Below are 21,404 nucleotides of genomic sequence, written 5' to 3'. Positions count from 1 at the left end.
GTGGGAACCAATGACATAGGAAGGAAAAGGGTCATGGTCCTGCAGTCAGTTTTAGGAGCTAGGGAGGAAGTTAAAAAGCAGGACCTCAAAGGTAATAATCTCTGGATTACTCCCAACGCCACGTGCTAGCGAGTACCGAAATAGGAAGATAAGGCAGGTTAATGTGTGGCTAGAGACATGGTGCAAGAGGGAGGGCTTCAGATTCTTGGGGCATTGGGACCAGTTCTGGGGCAGGAGGGACGGGTCAAGACGGACGGGCTGCACTTCAACAGAGCTGGGACCAATGTCCTCGCGGGGAGGTTAACTAGTGCTGTTGGGGAGGGTTTAAACTAATTTGGCGGGGGAATGGGCACCAGGAGGCAACATTAGAGAGGAGAAACAAGGTGCAGAGTGGACTGGGAGAGACAAGTAGCACTAGAGTAAAGAATAGTTCAGAAATAGGAGGAATCAGAAAAGGGGCAAATATGAGGCAGTCTAAGATGAGATTGGAGTGCATGTGCATAAATGCATGTAGCTTGGTAGATAAGGTTGGTGAGCTGCAGGCTCAAGTCGCCACATGGTTCACTAATGTCCTTTAGGGAAGGAAACCTGTCGTCCTTACCTGGTCTGGCCTATATGTGACTCCAGACCCACAGCAATGTGGTTGATTCTTAATTGCCCTCTGAAATGGCCTAGCAAGCCACTCAGTTGTAAAATCTCGCTACGAAAAGTCACAATAAGAATAAAACCGGACGGACCACCCGGCATCGGACCACTAGGCACCGGACACGACAACGGCAAAACACCAAGCCCAGTCGACCCTGCAAGGTCCTCCTTACTAACATCTGGGGACTTGTGCCAAAATTGGGAGAGCTGTCCCACAGTCTAGTCAAGCAACAGCCTGACCTAGCCATACTTACAGAATCATACCTTTCAGCCAACATCCCAGACTCTTCCATCACCATCCCTGGGTATGTCCTGTCCCACCGGCAGGACAGACCCACCAGAGGTGGCGGTACAGTGATATACAGTCAGGAGGGAGTGGCCCTGGGAGTCCTCAACATTGACTCTGGACCCCATGAAATCTCATGGCATCAGGTCAAACATGGGCAACGAAACCTCCTGCTGATTACCACCTACCGTCCTCCCTCAGCTGATGAATCAGTCCTCCTCCATGTTGAGCACCACTTGGAGGAAGCACTGAGGGTAGCAAGGGCACAAAATGTACTCTGGGTGGGGGACTTCAATGTCCATCACCAAGAGTGGCTAGGCAGCACCATTACTGACCGAGCTGGCCGAGTCCTGAAGGACATAGCTGCTAGACTGGGCCTGTGGCAGGTGGTGAGCGAACCAACACGCGGGAAAAACTTACTTGACCTTGTCCTCACCAATCTACCTGTCGCAAATGCATCTGTCCGTGACAGTATTGGTAGGAGTGACCACCGCACAGTCCTCGTGGAGATGAAGTCCCGTCTTCGCACTGAGGACACCATCCAACGTGTTGTGTGGCACTACCACCGTGCTAAATGGGATAGATTCAGAACGGATCTAGCAGCTCAAAACTGGGCATCCATGAGGCGCTGTGGGCCATCAGCAGCAGCAGAATTGTATTCCAGCACAATCTGTAACCTCATGGCCCGGCATATTCCTCACTCTACCATTACCAACAAGCCAGGGGATCAACCCTGGTTCAATGAGGAGTGTAGAAGAGCATGCCAGGAGCAGCATCAGGCGTACCTAAAAATGAGGTGCCAACCTGGTGAAGCTACAACTCAGGACTACATGCATGCTAAACAGCGGAAGCAACATGCTATAGACAGAGCTAAGCGATTCGACAACCAACGGATCAGATCAAAGCTCTGCAGTCCTGCCACATCCAGTCGTGAATGGTGGTGGACAATTAAACAACTAACGGGAGGAGGAGGCTCTGCAAACATCCCCATCCTCAATGATGGCGGAGTCCAGCACGTGAGTGCAAAAGACAAGGCTGAAGCGTTTGCAACCATCTTCAGCCAGAAGTGCCGAGTGGATGATCCATCTCGGCCTCCTCCCGATATCCCCACCATCACAGAAGCCAGTCTTCAGCCAATTCGATTCACTCCACGTGATATCAAGAAACGGCTGAGTGCACTGGATACAGCAAAGGCTATGAGCCCCGACAACATCCCAGCTGTAGTGCTGAAGACTTGTGCTCCAGAACTAGCTGCGCCTCTAGCCAAGCTGTTCCAGTACAGCTACAACACTGGCATCTACCCGACAATGTGGAAAATTGCCCAGGTATGTCCTGTCCACAAAAAGCAGGACAAATCCAATCCGGCCAACTACCGCCCCATCAGTCTACTCTCAATCATCAGCAAAGTGATGGAAGGTGTCGTCGACAGTGCTATCAAGCGACACTTACTCACCAATAACCTGCTCACCGATGCTCAGTTTGGGTTCCGCCAGGACCACTCGGCTCCAGACCTCATTACAGCGTTGGTCCAAACATGGACAAAAGAGCTGAATTCCAGAGGTGAGGTGAGAGTGACTGCCCTTGACATCAAGGCAGCATTTGACCGAGTGTGGCACCAAGGAGCCCTAGTAAAATTGAAGTCAATGGGAATCAGGGGAAAAACTCTCCAGTGGCTGGAATCATACCTAGCACAAAGGAAGATGGTAGTGGTTGTTGGAGGCCAATCATCTCAGCCCCAGGACATTGCTGCAGGAGTTCCTCAGGGCAGTGTCCTAGGCCCAACCATCTTCAGCTGCTTCATCAATGACCTTCCCTCCATCATAAGGTCAGAAATGGGGATGTTCGCTGATGACTGCACAGTGTTCAGTTCCATTCGCAACCCCTCAAATAATGAAGCAGTCCGAGCCCGCATGCAGCAAGACCTGGACAACATCCAGGCTTGGGCTCACAAGTGGCAAGCAACATTCGCGCCAGATAAGTGCCAGGCAATGACCATCTCCAACAAGAGAGAGTCTAACCACCTCCCCTTGACATTCAACGGCATTACCATCGCCGAATCCCCCACCATCAACATCCTGGGGGTCACCATTGACCAGAAACTTAACTGGACCAGCCATATAAATACTGTGGCTACGAGAGCAGGTCAGAGGCTGGGTATTCTGTGGCGAGTGACTCACCTCCTGACTCTCCAAAGCCTTTCCACCATCTACAAGGCGCAAGTCAGGAGTGTGATGGAATACTCCCCACTTGCCTGGATGAGTGCAGCTCCAACAACACTCAAGAAGCTCGACACCATCCAAGATAAAGCAGCCCGCTTGATTGGCACCCCATCCACCACCCTGAACATTCACTCCCTTCACCACCGGCGCACCGTGGCTGCAGTGTGCACTATCCACAGGATGCACTGCAGCAACTCGCCAAGGCTTCTCCGACAGCACCTCCCAAACCCGCGACCTCTACCACCTAGAAGGACAAGAGCAGCAGGCACATGGGAACAACACCACCTGCACGTTCCCCTCCAAGTCACACACCATCCCGACTTGGAAATATATCGCCGTTCCTTCATTGTCGCTGGGTCAAAATCCTGGAACTCCCTTCCTAACAGCACTGTGGGAGAACCGTCACCACACGGACTGCAGCGGTTCAAGAAGGCGGCTCACCACCACCTTCTCAAGGGCAATTAGGGATGGGCAATAAATGCTGGCCTCGCCAGCGATGCCCACATCCCGTGAACGAATAAAAAAAAAATATAGTGGCAATAACAAGAGACCTGGCTCAAGGATTGGGTACTTAATATTTCTGGCTACAAGGTATTCAGGAAAGATAGGGAAGGAAAGAAAGGAGCGAGTGGCAGTATTGATCAAAGAAACTATTATAGCACTGGAAAGGGATGATGTAGTTTTGGGGCCAAAGACAGAATCTATTTGGTTAGAATTACGAAACAACAGGATTTATTGCGCTACTGGGTGTATACTTTAGGCCACCAAATAGTGGGAAGGAGATAGAGGAGAACATTTGCAGGCAAATTACAGAAAGATGCAAGAACTATAGAGTAGTGATAATGAGGGACTTCAATTATCTCAGTATAGACTGGGACAGTAACAGTATAAAGGGCAAAGAGGGGGAGGAATTCCTGAAATTTGTTTGAGAACTTTCTGGAACAACGTGTTTCCAGCTCAACCAGGAAGGAAACAATGCTGGATCTAGTTCTGGGGAATGAAGTGGGGCAGGTGGAACATGTTTCAGTGGGGGGGCATTTGGGGAACATTAATCATAACATCACTAGATTTAGAATAGTTATGGAAAAGGACAAGGAACAATCAAATGCGAAAATGCGTTACTGGAGGAGTGCAAATTTCAGTGAGTTAAAAACCGATCTTGCCCAGGTGGATTGGAATCAAAAATTGGTAGGCAAAATAGTAATTGAACAAAGGGAGGCCTTCAAGGAGTAGATGGTTCGGATACAGAGTAGACATATCCCTACGAGGGGGAAAGGAAGAGCATCCAAAGCTGGGGCTCCCTGGATGACTAAAGATATAGAGATTAAAATAAAACAGAAAAGGGAAGCTTATGATGAACGTAGAGTTCATGATACTGTGAAGAATCAGGCTGAATACAGAAAGTACAGAGGAGATCTAAAAAAGGGAATAAGAGGGGAAAGGGAATAAGAGGGGCAAAGAGAGAGTATGAGAATAGATTAGTGGCTAACATAAAAGGGAACCCAAAAGTCTTTTATAAACATATAAATAGTAAAAGGGTAGTCAAAGGAAGCATGGGACCGATTAGGGACAAAAAAGGAGACCTTGAGGCAGAGAGCATGGCTGAGGCACTAAATGAATATTTTGTATCCGTCTTCACTAGAGAAGAGGATGCTGCCATTGTAGCAGTCATGGAAGAAGTAGTAGCAATATTGGATAGGATAAAAATAGATAAAGAGGTACTTAAAAGATTGGCAGTACTCAAAGTAGAAAAGTCACCTGGTCCAGATAGGATGCATCCTATGTTACTTAGGGAAGTAATGGTGGAAATTGCGGAGGCTCTGGCCACAATCTTCCAATCCTTCTTAGGTATGGGGATGGTGCTGGAGGATTGCAAATGTTACACCCCTGTTCAAAAAAGGGGAGAGGAATAAACCCAGCAATTACAGGCCAGTCATCCTAATGTCGGTAGTGAGAAACTTTGGGACAATAATCCGGGATAAAATAAATTGGCACTTGGAAAAGTATGGGCTAATAAATGAAAGTTAGCACGGATTTGTTAAAGGAAAATCGTGTTTGACTAACTTGTTTGAGTTCTTTGATGAAGTAACAGAGAGGGTTGATGAGGGTAGTGTGGTTGATGTTGTGTATATGGACTTTCAAAAGGCATTTGATAAAGTACCAGATAATAGACATGTTAGCAAAATTTAAGCCCATGGGATTAAAGGGACAGTGGCAGTGTGGATACAAAATTGGCTAAGGGACAGAAAGCAGGGAGTAGTGGTGAATGTTTTTCAGACTGGAGGGAAGTATATAGTGGTGTTCCGCAGGGATCAGTATTAAGATCACTGCTCTTTTTGATATATATTAATGACCTGGACTTGGGTATAGAGAGCCTAATTTCAAAGTTTGCAGATGACACAAAACTTGGAAATGTAGTAAACAATGTGGAGGATAGTAACAGACTTCAGGAGGACATAGACAGACTGGTGAAATGGGCAGACACATGGCAGGTGAAATCTAATGCAGAGAAGTGTGAAGCGATGCAATTTGGTAGGAAGGATGAGGAGAGGCAATGTAAACTAAAAGGTACAATTTTAAAGGGGGTGCAGGAACAGAGAGACCTGGTGGTGCACATACAAGCAGGACAAGTTGAGAAGGCTGTTTTTAAAAAAAAAAGCATATGGGATCCTGGGCTTTATTAATAGAGGCATAGAGTACAAAAGCAAAGAAGTTATGCTAAACCTTTGTAAAACACTGGTTAGGCCTCAGCTGGATAACTGCGTTCAAATTCTGGGCACCACACTTTAGGAAGGATGTCGAGGCCTTAGAGAGGGTGCAGAAGAGATTTACTAGAATGGTGCCAGGGATGAGGAACTTCAGTTATGCGGAGAGACTGGAGAAGCTGGGGTTGTTCTCCTTGGAACAGAGAAAGTTAAGGGGAGATTTGCTAGAGGTGTTCAAAATCATGAACGGTTTAGACAGAGTAAATAAGGAAAAACTGTTTCCGGTGGCAGAAAGGTTGGTAACCAGAGAACACAGATTCAAGGTGATCGGCAAAAGAGCCAGAGATGACGTGAGGAGTCATTTTTTTATGCAGCGGGTTGTAATGATCTGGTATGCACTGCCTGAAAGGGTGGTGGAAGCAGAGTCAAGAGTAACTTTCAAAAGGGAATTGGATAAATACTTGAAGGGAAAAAATTTACAGGACCACGGGGAAAGAGCAGGGGAATGGGACTAATTGGATAGCTCTTTCAAAGAGCCGGCACAGGCATGATGGGCCGAATGGCTTCCTCTTGTGCTGTACCTATTATGAAGTCATTAATATTGATCCCTCCATTCTATTATTTACAGATGAGCTTGAAGCAACAAATCTTAAAGCAACTAACAGCGTTGAAAACCAGAAAATATTATCCAAATAAAAAACGGAAAACACGGTCCCAAGAGCTTGAGAACTGTGCAGTGTGCTTGGAAGAATTCCATAAAAATCAGGTGTGTTTCAGTTTGAGATTTGAATAAGAAGGTGAGGAAGAGGGTGATTAAAAATAACAGATTTATTTGAGTTCTCTTTCATTGTCTTTTTGTGTTTGTTTTGGTTTGGGTCTCTTTCTTACTGTAAGATGTGTTGATGAGTTTCTTGAGGCACAGTGACTTTAAATACAAATGAATTAAAAAAAAATCAGCAGTGGCTCAGTGGTAGCAATCTCACCTCTGAGTAGAAGGTTGTGAGTTCAAGCTCCACTCCAGAGACTTAAGCACATAATCTAGGCTGATACTGTATTGTCAGAGGTGCTGTCTTTTGGATGGGACATTAAACCATTTGTCTGTTTCGATATAAAGATCCCTTGGCACTCTTCGAAGCATTATCTCTTTGTATTTCAGATTTCCAGCATTTACAGTTTTTCCTTTATACCTTCTTGGACTGTATGATTCAGTTGCCCACTGCCTTAACCAGATGAGCTATTGTAGAAGCTATTAATAATAGGTCATTAAGCCATGCTGAGAGGTAATTGAGGCTTATTTAATAGCATGCTTCAACAATACAATTGAGCATAAGTCACTTGATTCAAATTGCTCTGAGATGAAATCTTTATACTTAGAACATTGGTTGAAGCTCTTTTGATGAAAGGAGAAAATGCTTTGAAGATATTTAATGTAACTTTTATTTGTAGTATTTACGAGTGCTGCCTTGTCTACACGAGTTTCACAGGGACTGTGTTGATCCTTGGTTGCTGCTTCAACAGACTTGCCCTCTGTGTAAGCGAAATGTACTAGGTAAGAGTTCTTTATATCCAGAAAAAAGTACCAGTTAGCAAACATTTTAACAAAGTACTTCTAGACAGAAATTTGTAGAATTGATGTATTGAAACCTATCACAGTAGCAATGCTGATCTACATGTAGTAATGTTTTAATCCAATTTTGAAAGACAACTTCTGAAAAGTACTGTGTGAGGCTGTAGTTTCTGAATAATTTCCGGTAGATGCAGTAAATTACTTATCTGTGGCCTCTTTACTAACAGTTTTTAATAAAAAATGTGTTCAACCTCAAGCATACATTGGTAGATGCCGGTGATGGACTGGGGTTGACAATTGTAAACAATTTTACAACACCAAGTTATAGTCCAGCAATTTTATTTTAAATTCACAAGCTTTCGGAGATTTTCTCCTTCCTCAGGCAAATGCCTGAGGAAGGAGAAAATCTCCGAAAGCTTGTGAATTTAAAATAAAATTGCTGGACTATAACTTGGTGTTGTAAAATTGTTTACAAATACATTGGTAGAGACTGAGAAGAAGAGGAAGCTAATACTTGTAGTATTGCACATGTGTTTTTAAAAAAATAATCAAATTGTATCATACTGTTTCCTAAAGTTAAGTAGTGGTGATCTTAGCAATATCTTAAAATTCTACCCCAATGGTAGAAAACTTTACCAGCTAAGAAGCCAGGCAATAGATGATTTGCTTCCAAAAACTACACCATTACCGCTCTCCAGCTGGTGACTAGAAGATATATAAGAGCTTCTTTCCTTTTCCAGCTATGGGGAGGGACCACATCACCTGTCCACTCTGCATTTTTGTTATGTTTAAGAATATGAACTCACTGTGCAGGGAAATCTCCTATCAGTGCAAAACGTGATGTGTTGAAACACCAGTGTGCTGTTCCATTATCTTTCAACTTAAAAACAAAATAGGGAGGAGGGGGAGTGGAGGAAAGAGTACAAATGTCCATTCTGTCTAATGTGGAAGGGTGTATTTATGTAGATCAAGCATTTCAGATCAGGAAATGTTAAAGAAAAATAAATGTAGGTAAATGTGTTTTGCTAAATAGCATGACCATATTCCATTTTAACACTTAAAGGAAAAATATGTTCGACAGAAATGTGTAGAACGTCAGCATTTTTGGGGTCTTGAAGATAGAGCCTACTGAATTTGAAAAATTGTAGTAAAATGGCTTCTCTGTTGGCTCATTGGTAGATGGGGGTGTGTTACTGAGCCATACAGACCAGGAAGATCCCAGGCTCAGTCTGTATTATTATACTAATTTGGCCAGAAACGGAGTACTGGGATTGCTACGTTTGGCCTCAGCATTCCAGGGCTAGTTCTTTATTGGTGCCCAGTGAGCCCTGCTAGTGTGCAAGTTGAGCAAGGACAGCTTCAGGTTTGCTTTGATGGCCTTCATGGTCACATAATCTCCTGACACCTGTAGGACAAGTGAAGAATGGCCACAAGTTACAGAGGTTTTGCCAAAGGGAACATACTGCACCATGAGTCACCGCATTCAGGAATGGATAGGGGAAAAGTTTGAATGTGCAAAAAAGGGAAAATAGGACCAAATTAACTTCTATTTATTGCCTTCTATCTTTTTTTAAAAAAAGGGTGATCCATGTGGGAACAGCTGAATTTTTTTCTTCACTCAAGAACAGAAAAAACAGAGGAGACTGCCATGGCTCCATTTATGTACACCATGAGACTTTTCATAATGCACTTTATTCATACCATTCTACACAACCAATTAAATTTGTGGCAATCAAATGAATACCTGACTTTACATTCAGGGTGAGATATTTCCTGTTACTGTGTTGGAATGTTTGGTTTATTGACTTGCACAAACATGATGATGTGAAGCAAAGGTCACCTGTTTTTGGGATGCTCATGAATAATGAGATTAGTTAGATGGGCTATGTGATTCAGTGGTAAATCCTTAAAGGCCAAACATATTCAGTGGTCTTCAGTATGTTCATGCTGAAGTAGCAGTGCTATTTTTCCCTTCCTTTATTTATTTACTATATTTATTCTCCTTAATGTTTACATATTTTCCTATTGTGAAAATGCGTTGCTGATAGTTAATTAGTCTTCATTAATACTTCTGACCTATAAAACACAGAGGCTACTGATGGAGCATCTATAGGGGGAAGTTGTGTTGTTCACAGGACAGATCTGCACCTGGAGCACTAAAGCCTTCCAAAGCTTTTGTCAGCATGTGGTGGTGTGCTTTGGGAACCAGGTTTGTGGTTTAACTGCTGGTGTATTAAAAACAGTTGAGTCTAATTGAGTATCTCCTGACAATATTGTGTATTGGTGTTCGCATTCTGAAAAAAGTAACCACGATTTATTGAGAAGCTTATAGATCTTACCAAGCCTGAAAACTTTTCCAGTAATCAAATTAAAGAAAAATCTTGTTAACTCTAATCTTCATCATTTGCACATATGGCACTTTACTGCTGTAGAGTGATCAGGTGCTTGTAATGTGGAGATACAATGATACAGTTTGCTGCATCACCGTTCTTGCCTGCATTTTAAAAACACAAGTTCATTTGCAAAAGTCTCACTGTAGTTTTTCTAGCAGCTAATATAATGGATATGGAATTTGAGTTTTTGAAGCAGTCTGAATCTGCCCAAATATTTCCCAAAAAGGGTTAAAATGTAATAATTGAGTGTATCTGTTTTGATTAGAAGATATTAATGATCCAGTTCCCAAAGTGTGCATGTTGTAGTGTAAACTGTTCTAGCATTGTGTGAGGAGAGGCTTTTAACAAGGTGAGGACTGTGAGGAATGCTTTTGCATTAATTGCCATTATATATAAAACCCAAAATCCTATTTGCCTTTTCTACCTGCACTCTCATCTTTTAAGATCTATGTATCTGTACCCTCTGTTCCTCTAGTTTAAGAATATTATCATTTGGGGTATACTTCCTTTCACTGTTCTTTCTATCAAAATTTAAAACTTCATATTTTCTGCACAGAACTGGATCTGCCCACTCTCCTACCCTGCCTATGCCCTCCTGCAGTCTCTTGCATTCTTCTTCAATATTTGCCATGCCCCCTAATTTGGTATCATAAGCAAACTTTGATATCATTCTTCATGTGTCTTGTCTAAATCATTTATATAAATGGAAAACAAAACAGGTCTCAGCACATCACCACCCGTTCATGCCAACCCAAGAAATATGCAGAGTTCATGTATTGCTAGGATCATGGATGAATCACCCGTGGAAAACGAGCAAAATTATAAGCATGGGTTGTAAGTTTGTAGTTTTTGTGGATTACCCTTTGGGGATGGAGAGAAATTACCTCTTGGAAGTTCCTTTTGTTTGGTTGCTTCCTTAGGAGATGAAATGATTTGGATAGAGTTCATGGTAGGACGAATTGAACATGGTCCCTCTGAATGAGGTTGATGCCTTTTTCTCACTCCATAATATTTTGGAAATTGATTTCTCAGATCCTGTGAAAGAATTTTCCTTGACATCAGCTAAATTTCAAACTCAAACTACCATTCTCTGCCCAGGTGCCACACTTTTAGTCAGATTCCAATTATGGATCCACACTCCTAGAAATTAACAGTCATGGGGATTGTAGCACTTGATGGAAATTTAACCATTTCACACATCATTAACAGTGGTAATTCACTGTTTGTTTATGGTAAATATATATGAAATGGCATTAAGTCAAGTCAAGACAATAGTCGATCTGAAAACTACAAGGTAGCAGATGCATATGGCAAGGCTAGTGTTTTCTATGTGGATCAATGGCTACATTTTCTGTGGATCGTTGATGCAGAAGCCATAGGTGAATGAAACATATCATAGGGTATATGCCAGGAATGCATTGGATATAATAATTACGAAAAGAGGGTAGACCTGACAGAATAAGACACATGTAACTTTGATCCCAGAGATGTATAAACCTACACTCGACAGTCCCTCATTCACTTACTAGCAGAAGCACCTAATTAGTTGCAGCTCTTGGGCAATCCATAATTGATAAAGTTTGCAAAAAATATCATCAGTCTGACGCACCCAGAAACCCATTATCATGCTTAAAAGTCTCCAAACAAGATTACTGAGAATTCCATGTAAATTAGGGTTTCTGTTGCCTGATAAGGATTGTGCACTTTTTCCCTGAAGGACACAGCCCACTTAACTAAACCCAGAGAACTTGAGTGCAGGTTGGCAAGAACTAGGATTTAAGGACACCTAAGTAACCAGCTAAAACCATACTGCTTTCCAACACAGAGCACTGGTAAGCTTCCAAGTGCTTCAGCTAGGAGCATTCTGCCTGTTGGGAGCCAAGTGGGAAAAATCCGAGCCCTTAGTTACAAATCTACCCCTCCAGATACCATCAATGAGCAAGGTTGGCTGGATAATCATTAGCAATGCTCTAAAGTACTACAGACCTGCTTGGTTTGTTTAATTATTTAGTATGCCATGGAGGATTGACTCTTTTCCAATCTCCCGTCACCAGGCTTGTTTTCTTGGAGCCAACTCAACCTCAAGGAAAGCCCACTTAACTCCCTCATCCCCGGGGGGATAGTAACTAGTCAGTAGATAACTGACAAACGCAGTATGCGTTAGTGTAGTATTGTGTTTATTTATTAGAATCCCTTTTTCAATATAAATGTGTTAACTTGAGTTTTTTATTAGAATTATTTTATTCTTTAACTATTAGTCTGTTTTACTACAACATTGTGTAGAACTTAATTTATTTTGCAGTATTATTATTGTTTCTTATTTAAACTTTAGACGAGGGGCTTTAAAAGAATCAAAAAATGGATGCCATCTACCATTTTACTTGCATGCTGCAATTTTCCTCAATAATGAGTTTACAAAATGTAACTAGTATGTGTGTTACAAAGTGTTATTTTGTAAACTTACTAGTTTAGAAAGATGTGTTTTTTTGAAAAAACTTTTAAAAAAATGTAGTGATACAAGTGGTCCTAGATTCCATGTTATGTGGAGAGGGGGGAGGATGTGCTGGGGTGAGGAGAGTTACTGTAAAGTTTTTGTGGTTAACTGTTGCTAAACCACTTTTCTGAACTGAAGCTATCTATTTTAATTGAATGAAATTTGGAGACTTGCAATGTTGTGACCTTTTCTTTGTAGCTGTTGTTCCAATAATCATAAATAAAAAGCCTGTGCCTGATTTAAAAAGTGGTTTACATGTTTATTGAACTGCAAACAGGGTTGTTTTGTTCTTAACATAGTGTATACAGCAGTGAATAACCCTGCAACTTCTTTGATAAAACACACTGTTCCATTCTACCAAATAGGGACAAAATTTCCTCAGTTTGCTTTTTATTGCAAATTCTGAACAGGAAATTGTTCCCCTAAATTATCAATAACTTACAATGATTGCCATAAAAAGTTGTTATGTGCAGTTAATTTTTTTTTAAAATGAGTTACTTTTTACATTTTCCTTCCTCCTTCACTGTTCGCAGGTCTTTGTGTATCATTCCGATCGGCATGTAACCTGTTAATGTTCTCTAACTGGCCAGTACAAGGTGCGAAGGAATTTCCTGAGTGACTCTCATTTTCCATCCCTCTTCCGCCTTCTCTCTGTCTCCAAGCACTGGACTTTGATGGGCGCCACCCCTGTACAGCATAGGTGAGGCGTGTATGATATAAAGGATTGAGACGCATCTTACCACATTAAGAGCATATTGTGTTTCGCAGTGGCATGGTTTAGCTCTTCCTGTACACCATACAGCACACTCATGTCCCTTGTGCTACTTTTTCTATCCCAGGATGAACATAAATTATGAAAACAGAAACAGAAAACTTGTGTTATTTGTACTCGTGTCAGCTTATCAGCAATGCCTCAATGACACTACTTGTCTCTGATAACTAGTCATGGGTGGAGGGAGGAGTCTTGCCAAAGGAGAGTGCTGATTTGGGATGTTGCCAGCCAAAGGATAATGCTGATTTGGGATGTTGCCAACAGTAGAAGAGGTGAGGATCAGCTCGCACAAGAGACCAGAGTCGGAGGAACTAAGAGTTTAGGGCAGGGGAGGGATTGTCGAGCTGGAGGAGATTACATACAAACATACAAAATTGACGGGCATGAAAAGACCAGTTGGTCCATCGAGCCTGCCCGACAAGGGCAAGGCCAAGAGGCGTTAGTGGTCTGGGAACCACTGCAGGACAGCAAAGTCAGGAGAGATGGGTGAACGAGAGTTGGTGTCGGATAGGATACAAGCATCAGAGTTTTGGATGAGCTGAAGTTTATGGAGAATGGGAGGCCAGCGGGAGAACATTGGAATAGTTGAGGAAGGATGAGGATCTGAGCAGCAGGTGGGCTAAGGTAGGGGATGGAGGTGGCAGTCTTTGATGGAGAGTATATGGGGTCGAAAACTCTTCGGGGACAAATAGAACGCTGAGGTTTCAAACGCTCGTGTTCACTGCTGGTTACTTGGGTTACTGTCTTGTCTGCTCTACCTTTCAGCCAAGGCACCAGTGCTTATCTCTGGCTTTGTCCAACAACTCCATAGACAATGGCTAGAGATCTGTACTGGTCAGCTAATGAAGGAGGATTTTCAAAGTTCCTCCATCACCAGTGTTGTCTATTGTGTTTTTTTTCACATCCTGCCCTTCCATCTCTTGAAGGCTGGAATGTGGCTCCAGAGGTGTCAACCATTTATGAGCCCTAGTCAGTGAGTGTTAAGAGGGCGTACAGCTAGCCAGGTTTTATCCAGATACACTCCACCCATGATATGTAGCATATTAGACAGCTTCGTGGGTCACATGCTTTCCCTTGTCCCTGGAAATATCCCGCCCAACATTCCTTCCGAATCTGGGGGGGTAGAATTTTCATGGGGGGTTCTGAAAGTTACGGCAGGATAACCCCGCGGAAATTTTACCCTTTTAGTATGTATTTTGGCATTATTCACCACTGATTCGAATCTGATATTTTATGAAAGATTGGTGCTGCTGAAATATTGGTTTGACAGAAGTTGTCATTATATCTCAGACATAACATACTAAACAGCTAATTACTTATTTAAGACGTCTCTAGTTAATGCAGCCGAACCCTTTATTTTAATTGATAAACAAAAACCCAATTTCATAAACTTAGATCACTCCAGCCGTTTTGTCAGTGGTTGACAAGCAAAGATTAAACATTGAATCATGTATTGGAATTAAATAATCACTTACAAATTGTGTTGGGAACAAGATCGGTGTAATATTAAATTGCATTGTAGAACATTCAATTTTAGTACAGAATGCAGAATCTAAAATAATTATCACATGTTTATTGTCTTCTCATTCTAATTAAGCTCCTCAACTGAAATGTTTGTTCAGCAAATAATGACATTGTATATATAAAAATGCAGTTGCTAGCACCAGAGCTGCAGAGCCTTGACAGCTGAATTTGCAGGATTGTTACAGGCTGGTGTTTGGCTTTGTTAGTTCATATGTATTATAGTATATATGAGCTAATCTATGTACTAGTAAAACAGAGTATTCTTCGGTAAAAGTCTGTTTTTCTAGCACATGATGCTGATACCAGCCAGCTCTTGCTGGCAAGAACTCTAGAAATTACTACTCCCAGTAACTAATACCTGTTGCAAGCAAAATTGCTCAATTTAGCTTCAACACAAGCAGCCAATTTTACCTATAAATTTTAATGATTGCTTTTACAAATCGACAAATATTATCCCATTGCATTGCCATATCCAGTGAATTAGTTAAAATTCCTATGCTAGTCAATGTCCAACTAAACACTACATAACAATTTCATGTCAACTATGTTTTAAGTCCTTGTGATGTGCAGACCTCCTGTAGACTACTGTGGAGTTGGTATGGAGCTAATGTGTGTTTTCTCCTTTCAATCTTGTTTGTTTTTGTACTGGAGGTAGCTGTTGTGAGGCACTGAGATGAAATGTTCCAGAAATACAGGCAGTAGATTTCAATATATGTGGAAGAATCATTTCCTGGTTTTATTTTTTGATGTGATTGTCATATTTTAATTTGCATGATAAAGAAATGATTACGTGCGGGAGTAGTTTGGGCAATTTCCGTCCCCTCCCCCTCATTTTTAGTCATTTGTTGAACGGTGATTCTTCCATTCTGAACTTTTGATCAGAGAATTTAGTAGTTAAGACTGCAAGGCTTGAAAGTTGCTAAGTAAAACAAAAAAAGTGGTAGTACAGTGCTTCACATACCACACCCTCCATGGTATACAATGACGCGCAATGTTACCTAATCCTAATGTAGTTTTCTGTAGTTCTTCCTCGTGCTGTCAGATATAGCTTTGATACCTGGTAAGGCCCCAGCCTTTTTCAGTCTTGCATAAACACCAATGGCAGATGTTTCTGCTGGGTTAAAGACATTTGTTATAGGTTCTTTTATTTGTTCAGTTGAAGGGGTCATCTCCCTTGGCTCACTCCAAGGCCTCTGGCTGGACATTGGTCTAGTATTTACATCTGGGTTTCTTGTGGCTCTTATCATCCCTCTGTAAAGTTAACGTGTAAATGGTTTATTTTTGTTATTCATGTTATTCCTGGAATAGTGCAGAAAGTCATTCAGTGAAGAAAGCAGATGCAAAGTTACATTTTAAACCCTTGTTAACTCAGTATTAAAAACTTTCATTTTTTCCAGGCACGGTTTGCATTTATTCATAGAATCATAGAAAGTTACGGCACAGGAGGAGGCCATTTGGCCCATCACGTCCGTGCCAGCTGAAAAAGAGCTATCCAGCTTAATCCCACTTTCCAGCACTTGGTCCGTAGCCCTGTAGGTTACGGAACTTCAAATGCACATCCAAGTACTTTTTAAATGAGTTGAGGGTCTCTGCCTCTGTTAACCTTTCAGGCAGTGAGTTCCAGACCCCCACCATGTATTTATTTTATGTACTGCACAATTAAAATTTTGTGACATCCCACATCTACTTGAGGAACACGTTATGAGCTCGATGGCCCTATTTAGTGTTCATCATAATGTACTGAACATGGGGAGCCATCTTATTTGACTCCATCCCCTGCCCTGCTGTTTGCTCAGGCTGAATCATATGGTTCACAAACTCGATGCCCTGTTTCACCCAAAGCTGTGTTCCAAATCCCTTATTCTGTCCATTAGCAGAACCACTTACGCCTGCCTCAACAATCCTTAAACCCCTGCCCCACTGACTCCATTATCCCTACTTTCTTTACATACAGATTCAATTTCACCAATGCCTCCAACTTACACAAACTCTTAACTCATCCTAAAGTCTGCTGCCTGCATCCTGTTCTGCACCAAGACTGACTTGCCAGCACCCCTGTCTCCCAATGTACCAAATTGAAAGTTCTCATTTACAAACTCTTCCTTGGCCTCACTTCTTCCTCCCTCCGCAACCTGCTCCAGCCCTACATCACAGCCCGTGGCCTTCAGCACTAGCTTCTTGTGATGCAATGCATATATGGAAAAGACTCCCAGAGAAGATCTGGATCAATTTGACACCTTTCAAAGGGAGCTGGATCAATATCTATTGAACAATGGGATTGAGGACTAGAGAGATATTATACCATTCTTTTCTTCAGGGGGTGTGGGCAATCAATAAATGGTGGGATGGAAGGAGGAGTCTGTAATAGAATAATCATACATGGATCCTGGATGGAGCAGAGAATCATGAGCATAAATTCGCATCCCATCCAGTCCATCAGAAAACCAAAGCTTGACCTCACCATAATGCCTTCACCTCCTCCATTCTGGTTTTAAATCCTTAAAGGAAAACAATGAAATCTGATCCCAAAATACAATTTTTTAAAAAATAAATTACCAGTTCGTATAACCAATTCCTTTTTTTTCAAATCCGTTACCACTTAATTTCATAAGAACTTGCACAATCATGCTTTTGATGCCCACTATTTATTTATTACTCTTAGGGGTGTCTTGTTTGTTATTCAGAAGTTTACAGACACGCACAGATTTTCTGAAGTCGCTGTATATTTTGATCAAATAGTGCTTGTGGAAGTGTATATTGGGTTCATTGACATGGCTATGTGTAGAGGGGGCCAATGTTGAAGATTTGAGGCAATTTGTTTGTCTTCTATCACCTTAAAAATGAATCATCTGCTGTATTTCAGAAAAGTAGACTTCTCAACACTGGAGGACACTCCAAATTCAATTTTCACATTCAAACCAGGCCTCGCTGAGCCCAAATTGCTAATCATCTCTTTTGTATTATAAGCACAAGTCCACTGAGGTATAGAATTTGATCCTGGTATTGATTTGCATGACCGGTTGAGATAATGCAGGTTTGCTTTTCCCTTGCGTGCAAAAGGTCAGCCAGTAGTGAAGGTGGAGCATGGGGTACAAAAGCAGGGAAGTCGTGATGACCCATTGTGGAACACTGGTTCGACCACAACTGGAGTGTTGTGTCCGGTTCTGGGCACCACACTTTGGGAGGGGCATGAGGGTCTTGGAGGGAGTGCAGAGGAGATTTGCTGGAGTGGTTCCGGGGGTGGGGGACTTTGGTTGCATGGGTGGACTGGAGAGGTTGGGGTTGTTCTCGTTGGAACAGAGAGGGTTGCGAGGAGATTTGATAGAGGTGTTCGGAGTCTGGACAGGGTGGTGGAGATGGGCTGTTCCCATTGGCGGAGGGGTCAAGGGCTGGAGGACATGGATTTGAGGTAATTGGCGGGGGAGCAGGGGTGACATGGGGAGGGACTTTTTTGCATGGCAAGTGATTAGAATCTGGAGTGTACTGCTTGAGAGGGTAGTGGAGGCAGATTCAATCGTGGCTTTTGGGGGGGAACTGGATAGGCACTTGGGGGGAGGGGAGTTGCAGGGCTGTGGGGATGGGGCGGGGGAGTGGGACTGGCTGGATTGCTCTTGCGTAGAGCCGGAATGGACTCAATGGACCAGGTGTCCTCCTTCCATGCTTTGGCCTTTCTATGATTCAACAGAAGCATTTTATATCTGATTGTTTGTATGGTTATGACTACTCATACCTCTTCTTTTCCAGTATTCATGTATATTCATACCTCATCTATTTAGACTAGTTAGCAACACTATTATTTTGCTAACAGCTGGTGTTAACTAATGTTAAAAGTCAGATCCTACTGTACAGTAATATGGACTGATACTGATCAATTAAAAGTCTCCCTCTTTCCCCACCCTGGAAAGTTTGGACATGGGTCTCTTACACTGTGTTGTGCCCGTTCCTCCCTGCACTGCCATCAGGTTTTGGTTCATCTTCTGACAGCCCCGAGGATGACCAAAGTTTCATCTGAGGAATGAGCTAAAACAGTGAGAGAAAAAAATATTGTACATGAATTAACACCAAAAATTCATATGATGTCTAAATTGAACAACTTTTATGTTGTGCATTTCATTTCACCTCGTGAATTACAAATATTACCAGCATTATACCAAAAAATCATTTCTGCTAGAAATAACGATTTCCAGTGCGGTTACAGCACCACCTCAGAAAACAGGAGGAGACTTTCCTGAAGTTTGGTTCTGCTGATTAAGTTTTGTAGCTACAGGGATTCAAGTAATTAGTTATGGAGTTAAGGAACTAGATACAATGTACGAAAAGGGGCCTGAAGGGTTTTGCTGTTTAATTTCTGTTGAATCTCACCTTTAAAGCTCCTTGTTGTGTAGTTTCCTGCAGCTTTGTGAGAGTGCTTCTCAATCGAGAGTTCTCCTCTTCCAGAATATTAATACGCAAGCTGTTTGCTTGTAACTGTTTTTCCATGTCCAGTGCAATATCACCTGTACCTAATGAGAAACAATATCACATCTGACAAATTGCATGCACATTCTAAACTTAAGTGAAAGTTATCTTATGGTAAACACAACTTACATGATAACTTAAGGGTACATGTTTCACTTTTTTTCCTCTTTCCATTATTTTCCCCTCCATTCTCCTGAAGACTTTGACTCCCTCAATGGAGTACAGTTGCATGAGTAGCTGTCACCCTCCAGTACGTCACCCAATTGGCTGCTTCAATATGTGAGCCTTGACCCTGGGAGTCAACAGGATGTGCAGGACATAACAGTTGAGCCTGATCCTGTGCTCAACCATATCTACATATACTTTCAGTAAAGGAGGCTGTATAATGAACAGGAATGTGAACCCTGCCCAATTTTTCCCTCAATGACCATGGGGTACTTGAATTGTAGCACCCCCCTCCCCCACTGCTGTCTAAATCAGCTAACTTGCCAGATCAAGGTTTGAACCTTCATGATCTGTATGGCTCAGAGAATGAGACATTGGGAGAATACGTGTTTTCTTTTTGATTCCATTCATCTCAGACACTTTTTAAAAAATTTATTCTTGGGATATGGGTGTCACGAGCAAGGCCAGCATTTATTGCCCATCCCAAGTTGCCATTGGGAAGATGGTGGTGAACCGCTGTAGTCCATGTGGTGAAGTTACTCCCACAGGGCTGTTAGATAGTGAGTTCCAGGATTTTGACCCAGTGACGATGAAGAAACGGTGATATATGTCCAAGTCAGGATGGTGTGTGACTTGGAGGTGATGGTGTTCCCATACGCCTGTTGCCCTTGTCCTAGGTGGTAGAGCTCGCGGGTTTGGGTTTGACACTACTTTTACACTGGGAATGGCTTGGCTTGTTATGTCCTAAATTGCTTAACAGCCATCTATCTCATGATAAACTGGCAAAATGTTTTCTTACTTAAAGCAACAGAGATAACAAACAATACAACAGTTTCATTTTGAATACTGTTATTCTCAATTTTTCAGTTGATGTTCATTTTGTGCTGCTAATACAAACAGAATAATTTAGATTAATTCAAAATGTTTAAAGTGATAGAAATTTCTTACTCTCACACTGTGTTTCAGATGGCATGTTTAGGTCAGGGAAAGCCACCAGAAGCCTCCGCTGCTTCTTATATTCTTGAACCTGGCTCTCTAGCTGGGACAGATTTTTTTTTAGCTCAGTCATGGATTTCTCCAGACCTTGTTTTTCTTGCTTTTGCTGCTGTAATAAGGAAGGAAAAAAGAAAAACAAAATTGGCTTTTGTCTGAATTGTACTTGAGCAGGGATAAAGCTTACCCAGGGGTGGTGTGCACTTTGTAGATTGTAATAAATTCTAGATCCGGATTCCCTCTATGTAACAGCAACAAGTGAATTAAATTAGTTCATGACCCCAAGTTGGGTAATAACTAATTTATTTAGACGATATGCCATGAAGACCACAAGGTGTATTCCACAAGAGGGCTGTCCTCAGTTATGGTCTGGGCCAGGAGTGAGGTATATATTGTCTCCCACAGGTTTTCATGATGTGCTCTGTTATCATATGCTCCAGTGAACCTTTCAGCAGATGGTTATAGACTCATGTCGGTAGAGCCCAAGAGAAAGGTCATCTATCCAACGGCACTGTTGGGAAATGGCTGAGCCCATTACTATCTGATCTCAGGCACTACTCCACTGTCTCCTCCCTTTCCTGTCACCCAATCATGCCACCTTTCATTTCTGCCTTCTAGCACCATTGGATTCTGCCAGTAGATCAACAACCAGCACCCTTCTCTACATTTCCCTTCAGAATATCTGTTCACTCAAAAACAAGGCCTTTGCCATCCACAAATGTGGATGACTGCATTCATATCCTGGCCTTGACTGAAACTTGACTCACAGGTGGTGACATTTTGCCTCTTTCTGAAGCCTCCCAACCTGGCTATACTTTCCAGCCACTGCCCCACCCAAACTGTCATGGTGTTGGTGTGCTTCTAATCACCAAATCATATCTTGGTCTCTTTCCCCCCCACCCCCCCCCCCCACAACTCCTCTGGTACCTTATCGTCCTTGACGCACATTTTCTTGATTCATCCCTCTCAACTCTCCATTAAGATCATTATCTACCACTCCCCCCAGCCTCACTGTTCTTATCAAGATATCCTCCTTTCCTCCCTCAGTCTCTACGAGCAACTCCTCATCCATCTCAGCTCTCCTTGCCCCCTCTCCTCTGAACTCACTGCTCTTCTGTCCTCCCTAAACCTCTCCCTCCATATAAACTCCCCTACCCATATTCACAGCCATGGTCACTGATAG

The 21,404-nt window shown here is 42.4% G+C and overlaps 2 protein-coding genes and 1 long non-coding RNA gene across 8 annotated transcripts in view; 2 read left to right on the top strand and 1 right to left on the bottom strand.

Moving 5' to 3' along the window:
* The window catches only part of rnf215 (ring finger protein 215), a 22,570-nt gene extending 10,015 nt beyond the window's left edge, over nt 1–12,555 (top strand). For 2 of the 3 annotated variants that reach the window (XM_068005880.1, XM_068005879.1), the window contains exons 8-10: nt 6,484–6,621; nt 7,302–7,404; nt 9,003–12,555. In XM_068005880.1, the coding sequence (XP_067861981.1) occupies nt 6,484–6,621; nt 7,302–7,404; nt 9,003–9,007 (246 nt within the window). In that variant the 3' untranslated portion in view covers nt 9,008–12,555. The remainder of the gene's footprint in view (nt 1–6,483; nt 6,622–7,301; nt 7,405–9,002) is intronic. The other variant, XM_068005881.1, reaches the window with a different exon arrangement.
* The window catches only part of LOC137342155 (coiled-coil domain-containing protein 157-like), a 30,372-nt gene continuing 21,480 nt past the window's right edge, over nt 12,513–21,404 (bottom strand). For 3 of the 4 annotated variants that reach the window (XM_068005876.1, XM_068005877.1, XM_068005874.1), the window contains 4 exons: nt 20,177–20,333; nt 18,968–19,107; nt 18,531–18,625; nt 12,513–15,856 (listed from right to left, as the gene is read on the bottom strand). In XM_068005876.1, coding sequence (XP_067861977.1) covers nt 15,610–15,856; nt 18,531–18,625; nt 18,968–19,107; nt 20,177–20,333 — 639 coding nt within the window. In that variant the 3' untranslated portion in view covers nt 12,513–15,609. The remainder of the gene's footprint in view (nt 15,857–18,530; nt 18,626–18,967; nt 19,108–20,176; nt 20,334–21,404) is intronic. The other variant, XM_068005878.1, reaches the window with a different exon arrangement.
* The window catches only part of LOC137342158 (uncharacterized), a 22,792-nt gene continuing 14,196 nt past the window's right edge, over nt 12,809–21,404 (top strand). Inside the window, exon 1 of the long non-coding RNA XR_010967209.1 lies at nt 12,809–13,009. This is a non-coding gene — a long non-coding RNA (uncharacterized lncRNA). The remainder of the gene's footprint in view (nt 13,010–21,404) is intronic.

Source organism: Heptranchias perlo, chromosome 25 (assembly GCF_035084215.1).
Source record: "Heptranchias perlo isolate sHepPer1 chromosome 25, sHepPer1.hap1, whole genome shotgun sequence".
NCBI classification, from domain to species: domain Eukaryota; kingdom Metazoa; phylum Chordata; class Chondrichthyes; order Hexanchiformes; family Hexanchidae; genus Heptranchias; species Heptranchias perlo.
The sequence above is the reverse complement of the archived record's forward strand: the minus strand, read 5'-3'. Positions and strand labels throughout refer to the sequence as shown.